This window comes from Urocitellus parryii, chromosome 7 (assembly GCF_045843805.1).
Source record: "Urocitellus parryii isolate mUroPar1 chromosome 7, mUroPar1.hap1, whole genome shotgun sequence".
NCBI lineage: Eukaryota > Metazoa > Chordata > Mammalia > Rodentia > Sciuridae > Urocitellus > Urocitellus parryii.
Genome location: NC_135537.1, coordinates 84,624,775 through 84,636,346, shown reverse-complemented (window position 1 = coordinate 84,636,346; position 11,572 = coordinate 84,624,775). Strand labels below are relative to the sequence as shown.

Sequence of the window (11,572 nt, the reverse complement as noted above, 5' to 3'; positions counted from 1 at the left end):
CCTGTCTCAGCCTCCCAAGCTATTGGGATTACAGGTATGCACCATCATGCCCAGACAGAATATACTGCTTTAAATGAGTTTTAAAACTTCATTTTTTCTTGTTAGTGTAAGCATGTGAATCAAAGCGAACACTAGCAACATGGGAATAACAAGTCTGTAGTTGCATTAAACAAATTTTACATTTTAGCAAATTTTTCACTGTAGGCAAATTTCTATAAGTATTCCAAAAATGTTAGACTACAATGAATTTTGCTGATAGGTGATGAGCCAAGTTTCAGGGTCTTGGTGATATTATGTGTGTTTTCCTCCAATTCCTTTCTGGAAAACATCTGATATATATATATATATATATATATATATATATATATATATAGTGATAAAATATATATATATAGTGATAAAATATATATATATATATATATATATAGTGAGATATATATATATATATATATATATATATATATATAGTGATAAAAGTTATCTGAAAAGTTCTGAGTGTGAGGTGATTCCATCACCCTGGCTCTTTGGGGCCAGTCCCTCTGAGAGTCCGACCTGCAGTAGCAGACAAGCTCCCATGGCCTCCTTGCAAGTGATGAAGTATGGCTTCATGAGCAGAATGTCCTGGCGCAGCTTCTGTGGACAAGGGAGCAGGTTAACTCCTCAGCTAGGGCAGAGGGGAGGCATATAGGACACAGTTAGGGGCACACAGATCCAGAAAGGTGGTCATGGCCCCTTGCCATGACCTCGTCAGCAAGGCAAAGGGACTGGCCCTGTGCTGGTTTGATGGGGTCATGTCCACTAGGTGGCCTCGGTTTACAGTCTGCGTGGCAACAAGATGAGCAGGGAATGGGGAGGTACCCTCAGTTTCCCCAGGATGGTCCCAGATCCGAGAGTTCCAGCCACACTCACGTCAGGATCTTGAGGTTCATTTACTGTTGCCCACAGAATCCCCCAGCCACTCTGCTTATCCCAGCTCCCCAGGCCTGCAATGCACCCATCAGGGCAATACTGGTCCACATCCAGCACTGAACTGAGATTCAAATTGGATCCCACATCTCTCATCAGCCCTGTGGCGTTGGCGACTCAACCTGCTCTGTTGGTCCTCTCCCAGGTGACATGGGAACTAACCCTTTCCCCCACCTTGCCTGAGGCAATGTGGCACCTCCTACCTGGACAGAGCCTCAGTCTGCCCTCAGTCCCAGCTCTCCCTCATGGCGCAGAGCAGGTGAACGTAGCTGGTGTGTACTAAGTGTACAGCACACACTGGCATTCTCAGATGTGGCACACACAAAGGGTACAATAGATCAATAATTTTACATATTGATTGCACATTTAAATCACCTTTTGGATACACTGGGTTACATAAAATATAATAAGACTACTAGAAATTAAAAAATCGCCTCCGTGCCTGCATCAGATTGCTCCAGGACAGTGTCAGCACTGTCAATCTGCAGGGCAGCCAAGCGGGCCAGTTGAACCTAAGCGCACACCTCTGCGCACACCTTTTGTGGCCCTCCACTGCTAGAAAACTGAATCCGTCAAATACAGCATCCTGCCCACCCCTAGCCTCACCCGGATCTCCACCAGCTCCTCCACGTAGTTGAAGAGCAGAGGGTTGATCTCCCGGAGTCTGAGCACTGGCCGGGACACCATCAGCGCCAGGTAACGCAGGCTGCAACGAGACACCTGCTGGGTAGTGGAGTAACCATGCCAGCCCAGGGAGCCAAATCCCACCCACACGTGCCTGCTGGCCATGGGACACACCCACCGCTTGCCTGCCATTTGGCTCTCCCTCCCCAGGCCCTCTTCCCTGTCCCCAACCCCTACCTTGCGGGGCTCAAAGTCCCAGTTGTGCACCACTCGTGCAGGGATGACGGCCAGGTCATTCCAGTGGCAGTGGCTGCAGTAGTACTGGCCTGTGTAGTTGCACTGATGGGCCTCGCTGGGCACGCCCCCTGTGGGGATCAGCCACTCAAGGTCACTGGCAGCCGCGGCCTGCCTCACCAGCCCACAGCCCACAGAAAATGGAAAGCAGGGTCAGTGATCCCACCCTCCAGACCAGACCTACCATCCCTAAGCCATGAAGCTGAGGGGCTTATGCCCTCAGTTTGATCACCATTTAAACAGGGCAAGAGGATCCCACTCTAGGACCGCTTGTGGGACCCCATGAATGAATGCTGATAAGTCTCAAAACACCCGCTCTGTATGGCTAGCCTGTGGTTCTTCTGGTCCCTGCCTGGGTGGGCTTCCTGTGACAGAGGGCCACAGAGGTGAGCTTTGGTCCTAGCCAGGTAGAAATGTAGGCAAGTCAGGAAATAGCTAGAACCTCAGCTTGCTTTTAGTCAGAAATGCAATTGTCAGTCACTTCCCAAAGACAGGGAGCAGGGACTGACCCCCAGACTCTCACTTAATCCTTCCACTACCCATGCTGGAACAGCTCCCTCACCCTATTCTCCCTGCCACCACTCACACAAAGAGATGGGCACCCGGCACTCAGCGCAGCGGTAATCCTGGCTGTCCAGCCCTGTCTCAGGGCAGATGTTCAGCTCATACTCAGCCTGATAGCTAACTTTGGAGCTCACCCAGGGCTTGGAGATGAGGCTCAAGCACTTGCTGTGGCAGCGGTAATAACACCCTGGGTGGGAACAACCAGGCCTCTTAGAAGTGGAGAGGAGGGTCCTGCAGCATAGGCTGACCTTCAGCAGGACCACTCTGTATCCTGCACATTTCTGCTGCAGTGTCCAGATCAATCCAAGACCTTATTGTGGCATTGCCCCAGAAGTGCCTTAAAGATCCTCACAGTTCCCTGAGCCTTATCTCTCAACTCGAGACACGCATGTCCTGGGGCCAACCTGCCATTCCCACCCACCAAACCCAAGCTTTCCAAATGGAATTCTCACTCTTCTGTTCCATCCCCAGTCATGTTTCCTCTCTGGTTTTCAGCAACTCCATCCATCCACAGCTGAGCCCAGACACCATGAGTTATGCCAACTCCTCTTATCTTTTACACTGCACACCCAAACCCCCAGCTGGCATGGCCTCAGCCACCTCTCACTCCATCGTACCCTTCAGAGTTTTGTACCCTCCCCCTTCTACTCACCTCTCCTTCCGGCTTTGCCCCCTCCTCCCGCCCTGCTCAACTCAGCAGCCAGTGTCTAAAGCAGTCAAGCACCTATGGCTCTACAAACAAGCCAACTTCACCACACCTCCTCACACAGGATGCTCTAGTTGCTGTCTTCTGCTCCTCCTTGAAGATTTCAACCATGGGACCCTTCATCACATGGCTTCCTCAACCAGAACACCCCTCCCTAGGTACATCCCTGCCTTGCTCCCTGACCTCCAAGCATTTGCTTAAATGTCACGTGGGCACCCTGAAGTGGTACCCACTCTACCCACCATACATCCTATTCCCTTTCCCTTTTTTCTTTACTACCATGTCATTTACTAGTCTGATATTTCCGCCAAGGAAATCTTCTACAGTGATGGAAATGTTCTCTCTATACTGTCCAGTGTGGCAGCCACCAGCCTCAGGTGGCTATTGAGCACTCGCAATGTAGACAGTACCACTGATTTATTCCTATTTCAATTTGATGGCCATGTAGAGTTAGTGACCACTGTACTGGACAGCTTGGATCTGGATGCAGGCCAGTGAAGGCAGGATCTGTGCCCCTAACTGTTCCTTGTATCTTCAGCACACAATAGGTCTTGGTCCACTGTGTACACTATAGAGGATTCACCTGAACATGACCCACATCTGGAAGGAGAGCTTTGGACTTCTCTTCCCTGCCCCAGAGACCTAGACTGCTTATCCAGTAGGAGTGGGTCTCAGTCTTGGCCTACCTGTGCAGGTGTACCAAGTCTGAATGAGTCCCCAGATGATGGTGTTGCACTTGTTGCAGGTTTGCTTGACCCTCTTGCTCTTCTCCTTGTAGAAGCGGTGCTCAAGAAGGACCCTAATGTTGGGCTCATCCTCATTGGGGTCCTACAGACAGAGAGCCAGGAAAGGGCCACCAGTGAGCTGGTTTCAATACCTTTCCTTTATTCTAGCCCCTCTACTTATTTCCTCCAGGCACTGCTTATAGGAGTGTGAGTTCCCATTAGCCATAGAAAGACGGTCAGTCAGGGGCAGATCACAGACCACCCACTCCATTTCCCGGCAGCCCTGTCAGCCACTTGCCACCTGGGTCTGCCCTGTGAGCAGGAATGATCTACTCTCCCTTTGCTGGCTGGGTGCAGACCAAAGCGACGTGGTGTGGAGCCCTTTGGGACTCTCCCAGGGAATGGCAGAGCCATGAAAAAGGATGACTCGGGTCTTCAACACCATTACCTGTCACACAGGCCCTGGACCACCTGGGGGGGGGTCATGAGGAAAATCACACACCAATCTCCTTTAAATCACTGAGTTTTTGGATTGTGTGTGGCCACAGCCTTACTGATTTCCCAGGGTCTCCTGATGTGGAGTCTTCATTAGGAAATCAGTGAGGCTGTGGCCACACACACATTGTGGGTCACTGTGGGGCACACAATGACAGCCAAGCTGAGGAACACAATTGGCCTGCAGTGGACACCTAAGGATTATGGACTCTTGGATTCATTACCTCCTTCTGTTCTCCTGTCAGGAAACTCCTCATCATCATCTAGAGAGGAGGATGTGGCTCAAAGAGGTACTGCCCCACTCACTTGCTTCAGTGGGGCACCTGACCAGAGCTGGCACACTGTGGTGCTTGTTTCAGGCATGGCCATGTGGCAGGACCAGCCAATCAGAGGTCAGGAGGGCCCAGGACTGACTTCTGCCTTAACCATTGACAAAGGGGAGCTTCAGACTGGGGCTGTCTCAGTGGTCGAGCACTTGCCTAACTGGCAGGAGGCCCCAGTTCCATCCCAGAACCACCAAAAAAAAAGAAAAGAAAAAGGAAAGGAAACTCTCCTCTGCTGCAAAGCCCAGCTGCCATTGCTGGGCTCGTGTCTGCATCACCTGTCTGTGGACTACTGAGGAGGGGTCAAACATGGAAAGCAGAACAAAAGAGGGCAGGATTCCTGAGGATCTGTTGGTTAACAAGAAAATACTTTCCTTCTCATTTAAGCTACTTAAGGTCAGGTTTCTGTTCCTTGCAACCAAGAGGGGCAAAGCCTGCACTTGGGATAAGGGCCCATCCCTCACTCTGCATTTCTAGATGCCTTTATATCTCAGCCCCTCAGAGCCCAAAAAGATGCACCAGGGAGGAACTGGAGGCCACCCTGGTGCTCCTGTCCCCACTGCTACAGCCCTGGCTCTAGGCTCCCCCTGTGGCACAGCTGGCCAGCACCCACCTTCAGCTCCTGGAGCTTCAGGTGCAGGTGGATGAGCCTCACCACTGCGTCCTTCTGCTTCTCCGACTGCTCAGGCAGCTCCAGGATCACCTGCTTGCATTCCTCAATTGCCTGCTGTAGTTGCTGAACATCGGAGGCCAGGAACAGACCCTGCCAGGTTGGGGAGCAGTCAGATGGCCACTCCTTGGACTCTCCCTTGGAGGCCAGACTGATCCTCATGGACAGTTAGGCACAGAGCAGACCTCAAGCCCTTCCCCCAGATGAGGACTTGTTCAAAGCCCAGGAGAATTAGCAGCACAGTCAGAATCCATCCTGCACTGCCTGTCCCCAACTGGACTAGTCTACCCACAGACTTCTGAAGACCTAGTAATTCAGGATGCTTTCCAAAATACAACTTCCAAGGGCTGGGATGGACGCTCAGTGGTACAGGGCTTGTTTTACATGCTGGAAGCTGATGTAGTCCCCAGCCCAACCACCACTCCTCAACACACAAGCACACTAACTTCGTTTTTTTTTTTTCAGAAATTTGACTAGGGTTTGTTTTTTTTTTTGTTGTTGTTGTTTTGTTTTGTTGACTCTACTATTTCACTTACTATTTATTTGTTTGTTTGTACTGTGGGTTGAAACCAGGGGCACTTAACCACTGTCCTACATCCCCAGTGCTTGTTTGTTGTTGGTGGTGGTGGTGGTATTTTTTTTGAGACAGGGTCCCACTAAGTTGCTGAGAAAATCGGCCTTAAACTTGCAATTCTCCTGCCTCAGCCTCCCAAGTCACTGGGATTACAAGTATGCACCACTGTGGCTGACTGTTACACTGACTTCAAAAGAACTTCCCCTTAGAGGCAAGCTGGGGAAATGATACTTGCTGTCATAAAGGAGAGGAAATGGCCACTTGGCTCAATTGCCAAGCCCAGACAAAGGCCAATAAAGGAGCCTGGAGGTGTCCACCACCACCAGACTAGCAGGGATTTGCTAAGCCCCAGACTCAGAACAGACCACAGGGAGGCAGCTCCTGCAGCTGAGCAGGTTGGGCTGACACTCAGGAACCTTCCTCATCCACCAGTGTGCTGGGCTCTAAGAGACCCAGGCAAAGAGAAGTTGCACCCTTCCCTTCTCCTCGGAAAGTCTGTGGCCAAAAGGAAGTATTCAAAATGTTACGATAAAGATAAAAACATGTATCTGCATGGGCAACGTTTTAAGGCCACATACAAAATGAAAAATGAATTAGAATCGGGTGACTTCTGGCTAAATCTTTTTAAGTTACAGTCTGATTTTACTGTGTTTCTCTCAAATAAAAGTTGGAGATAGTTTGCATAAAACTAAAGGCTTTCTAACTTTTCAAATAATTCCAGCTCTTCCACATTCACTTTTCATTCAAAGTAACCCTTTTGTAGAACTTCATGTAGAACAAGCAAGAGTGGCCCTTCAGTGCTGGGCAGCTGGGGAGGCAGGGAAGGCCTCCTGCTTTCCTCATCCACCCACACTCTACTGCAGATCTACAAGACCCCTGAAGACCCCAAAGGGAACCAATCCTCACACTGGCTCCCCAAGAATCTGGAGCAGGAGCCTAGAGGAGGGCGGAAGCCCCAGGTTCTCAAGCTCCAAACCCAGGCTTTCTCCATCTGCTCTCAAACAGGCTCAGATTCGAGCTCCAGGGGACTTGGCTGAGGAGGGGACTATCAACACCTGAAAATGGTGGTTCCCTGGGAAGGGAAGACTGCACACCTCAGACCTCATGGTCTAGCCCCTCTCCCCTCCCAGACCCAAACCTCACCACAGGGCGGGAGAAGTGGTCCTCAGACAGGCCAAGATCCATCACGCACTCAGAGCAGTGGAACCCAGGCTCCCCAGGCGGCAGCTCAGGCAGGGTCTCTGGAGGAAGAGAGGAGGGGCATGGAGGATGGTAGGAAAGAAAACTCAGCCTGCTCTCTCTCATGCTCCTCATCCCCCAGGAAGGAAGCTGGGGCCACTGGAGCTGGGAAGTGGGACGCAGGTAGACACAGGAAGGAGGCCCTGGGGAGCTGGGCCTGCTCAGCTCTGCATGCCCATTTGGTTTAATTCAAAAAGATTAGGTGGAGGGGCTGGGATTGTGGCTCAGTGGTAGAGCGCTTGCATAGAACGTGCAAGGGCCTGGGTTCGATCCTCAGCACCACATAAATGTGAAATAAAGATATTATGTCCACCCAAACCCGAAAAATAAACATTAAAAAAAAATGATGAGGTGGAATGGTATTCAATGGTGCTAAAAGAGGCCCACAAGATAGCTTTATAGAAACATCTCAGTTTCTACAGCAGATACTTCATGTATAACTACATGGACTCTGCACTGATTCTACACAGCCAAAAAAGCAACTGAATTTCTAAAAACAAGGAAGTGTGTGTGTGTGGTGTAGCCACTGAACAGTTATAACACAAAATCCATACTCTGGTGTGTACTGCAGGCCACCTCTGCAGTTCCTGGATTCATACCCTCCTGACCCCTAGGTGAGCAGGGGCCTCTGCACAGGATGCTCCACCTGCTAACTTCCCCCACCAGTCTTGGCTCTGAGTGTGTTCCACAAGTGTCCTCTGAGCATGGACTATGTGCCAGGCCCTGGGATTCAGCAGTGGCACACCAGACACAAATCCCTGCCCTCAAAAGCTCCTGCTGGCAAGAAGGTAGAAGCAATCCACAGAGCAGGTAGAAAGCGACTGTGCCCTTGGGAACCCACTATGAGAGAAAGCCAGCATGCTGGAGAGGGCAGTGGGAGAAAAGGTGGTGGGCTGGGAGAAGGGTCAGGGGGCCCACAGAGTCCCCCAGCACCTACCTTCAGAAGAAATGTCCAGGGCCTCCTCACTAGGTCCCTGCTCATGCTGCCTTGGCCCCAGCTCCTTGTTGAAGGGGTTGAGGTGGGCCTGCCGGAACCGGGCCAGCTTCTCATCATATTCCATAGCATTCCACCTGTGGTAGCCAGGCAGGGCAAGATGAGGACCCAGGTCCCAGCCTCACCATGGAGCATTCCCATTCCCGAAAACCCCTGCCTCTTTCAGGAAGCATCCCCACACTACAGCCTCCATCCTCAGACTCTCCCCCTACCTCCTGCAGACCCCCTCCAGGCCCCTTGGCAGGCTCCCATGGGGAAGTCCACAGTGACCAGCCCTTCTGATGTCCGTCATATATATGACTTATCCAAGGGTGCCCAGCCAGATGCTCTGGAACCCAAGGTCTTCCCTCCCAGCTCAGGTTTTTTTTTAACCCCAGACACTCTAGGGCTCCAGTGCTGGGATCCCCCATACATCTAAACTGGCCTCACTCGGCCAAGTCCTGCCATGCCCTTGCTGTTGGCCGACTTCCCTGAGACACGTCTCCTACAACTGGGATCCTCCATCCCAACCTAAGGTGCTCCTTTCCCACCACAACTCCTGGAACTGCAACCAGTGTGGGGCCCACCCTGCTTTTCTGTCTGTTGTGTGACTGGCAGGGCCCACCTTCCCCCTGCTCCGGGAATGCCTCCAGGTTCTAGACTCTGCTAGCACCTCTCAGGTCTGGGTTCCAGTCCTGCTGAGAGCCACATGACCTGGGACATTCTCACAGCTCTGTGCCTTGTCCTCCAAGGTAACAAGAAGGAAGCGCCTAGTCAAGGATCAGTAACTGTTCTTTCCCATCACAGGACTCAACAAACTAAGGACACACAGGGCTAAGGACTCAAGGCAGGAAGGAAGGGCTTTGTCTGGGAAGGAACACAGGCAGCCAAATACGGCTCCCACTTAATTAGCTGGGTCACACTCCTCAACCTCTCTGGCCCTGTTCCCTCCACAGCCTCCCTTTACCTCCATTCCATCATCCACAAGTCAGCCACTTTCCAGGTGAAATTGATTCACAGAAGTTGAGCACAAAATAAGCTCTTGGTAAGATTTACTCTGATAGGCAGGGTACAGTGGCACACACAGCTTAGAAGGCTGAGACAAGAGGATCACAAGTTCAAGGCCAGCCTCAGCTACTTAGCAAGGCCTTAAGCAACTTAGTGAGATCCTGTCTCAAAGTAGAAAACAAAAAGGGCTGGGGATGTGGCTCAGTGGTAAAGCAACCCTGGTTTAAATCCATTGTATAAAGAAAGAAAAAAAAAACAGAAAAGTTTTACTATCATAGGAAGTCAAAAGGTAATTTTTCAAAGCTGTGCAGTAAGTCCAGGGGTCCTGGTTATGCTTCTTCCATACCTGTTATGCAAGACAATCCTGTGACTCCTCCTCTGCTCCCTCACCCAAAAGAAATGGAAGAAAACTGAGTCCAGAGGGAAAGGCCCTGCCCTGGGTCCCAGTGTCACCTCACTGGCAGCTAAACAGCCCCACCCCAGCCCCATGCTGTCCTTACACTGGAGTCAGGAGCTCCACACCACCTGTGGATCCTGTCCTGCTTGTTATGCCTCTGACGTGGAGTATGGGTTGGGCAGCCAGAGTTCTAGTCTGGCAGGAGCCAGCACCTGTTGTCAGGCAGCTCCTGGGTCAAAACCGGAAGGTACAGAAGAGGATGAAGGTGCTGTGGCTCAAGCCTGGCCTCTCACTATCACCTGGTGACTATGGGTGGCTCACACTGGGCACCAGAGTCGGAGGCAGCCATCTGATACCCACCTCCCAAGTGCCCAGAGAATAGCGGGAGAGATTATGCACTCCCAATATTCACTGATGCCTTCATCTTGAGTAGGGACTCCTCGTTTTTTGGCTTGTCACATGATTTCCCAGTCTCTCCTACAGCTAGACATGGTAATGTGACTATGTTCTGACCAATAGGAAATGAACAAAAAGATCACACAAGACTTCTGGGAATTGTTCTTAAAGGGAGGGCTGCCCTTCTGCAGTCCTTCCTTCCTCCCTTTTGCTGTCTGGGGTGAAGATGTACTGAGTAAAGCTGGAACAACTACCTTGGGCAGGGATATAGAAGTCACAATGCAGATGGCCAAATGACAAGATTGCAGGAGATGCCATCTGAGCCCTGAGCACTCACTGCAAAGTTTCTTTCAAGTGAGACAGAAACAAACTTCCATTCACACCACTGTTATTGGGGATAGAGTTCTGTCTTTTGCAGCCCAAACAAAACCTGATTCTTCACCCTACTTGCCTCTTGGTGTTAAGATGAGCAAGCCCAATTTAAACCCCAGTTCTGCCAGTTCCCGACTACATGACTTGGGTAAAAGCCTACACATTTCTCTACTTCCAACTTCTCATCTCTCACATGAAGATATGATAGTACCATATGGGCCTATTGTAAATGTTGGTTAATACAAAGTTCTGAAAGTGCTGGCCAGCACATAGTAAGCCCATGATAAGTACCAGCTACAACTTATTATCATTGTTACCATTATTGTTGAGATGACAACTCTGATTTAAATTCTGGCTTTCCTAGTGATGAGCTACAGGACAACATTGCCTACAGTCAGGGAGAACACTGCCTCCTTAAGTGGATGAGAGGTTAAATGTTCATATAGACATGAAAGTCAGCAGCCCAGAGTTGCACATGATAATGAGCCCAATAGAAAGGAATTGGAGTAGAGGGCTTGGAAGCCACCCCCAGGAGCTCTCCCTGCAAACCTTATCCTGAGACTCAATATCTTTACACTTCCCAGCAACTGTCTTGGGGCTGCAATCTCCAGAGGAAACAGCATCTTTTATTCAACTCCTGAGTGGCATTGTCACCCCCCAGGCCTGGCACCGAGGCAGTGGATGGATGAAGCAGTGGTGTCAGTTGACCTCTCAGTGTTAGTTTCTCTCCTGACTGGTTAGGGAATCAAGTTTTCCTGTCTGCTGAGGGCAGATAGATGATGTCCCAGCACATGGCTGCAAGAGTACAGCTGGTGACTTTAGTAGAGAGCCAGCAAACCATTCCCTTCAAAGTCACCCCACAGAGCTCTGCACCCATTATTCTGGCTTGAACTTAGAAAGGAACAGGCAAGAAAGGGGAGAGAGAGAGGAAAGAACCACACTCTCTATCCTCTGCCCTCTAGAGTTCTCCCCTCTTGTAGTGGAGGTGACTGCCAACATAGCAATCAAAGAAACTTCAGAGTGTATCCAGAGGAGCCCCAGGGGCAGAGGGACACTGAGCTGAAGCTGAGGATATCTTCAGGATCCATGCATCAGACCCCCCATGTCCTGCCCATCTGGCTACCATTCCAGCTGTCATCTGGAGGTCCTGAGAGTTCACCCTGGAGGGGGACAAAGTGCGCTTCATCTGTACCTTAAACAAGGCCTGCCAGGACCCGGGTGTGCCCAGGGACAGGGTTACCATTCC

At 50.7% G+C, this 11,572-nt stretch overlaps 1 protein-coding gene across 1 annotated transcript; it reads right to left on the bottom strand.

Moving 5' to 3' along the window:
* Positions 1–477: 477 nt before the first annotated feature.
* Positions 478–8,246, bottom strand: LOC144256004 (differentially expressed in FDCP 8 homolog). The gene is made up of 8 exons (XM_077801193.1): positions 8,118–8,246; positions 7,085–7,182; positions 5,311–5,460; positions 3,841–3,982; positions 2,471–2,635; positions 1,828–1,955; positions 1,573–1,686; positions 478–633 (listed from the first exon to the last, which is right to left on the bottom strand). Exons 1-8 carry the CDS (start codon positions 8,239–8,241, stop codon positions 478–480), a joined length of 1,077 nt encoding a protein of 358 aa, XP_077657319.1. The 5' UTR covers positions 8,242–8,246.
* Between the last annotated feature and the right edge of the window lie 3,326 nt (positions 8,247–11,572).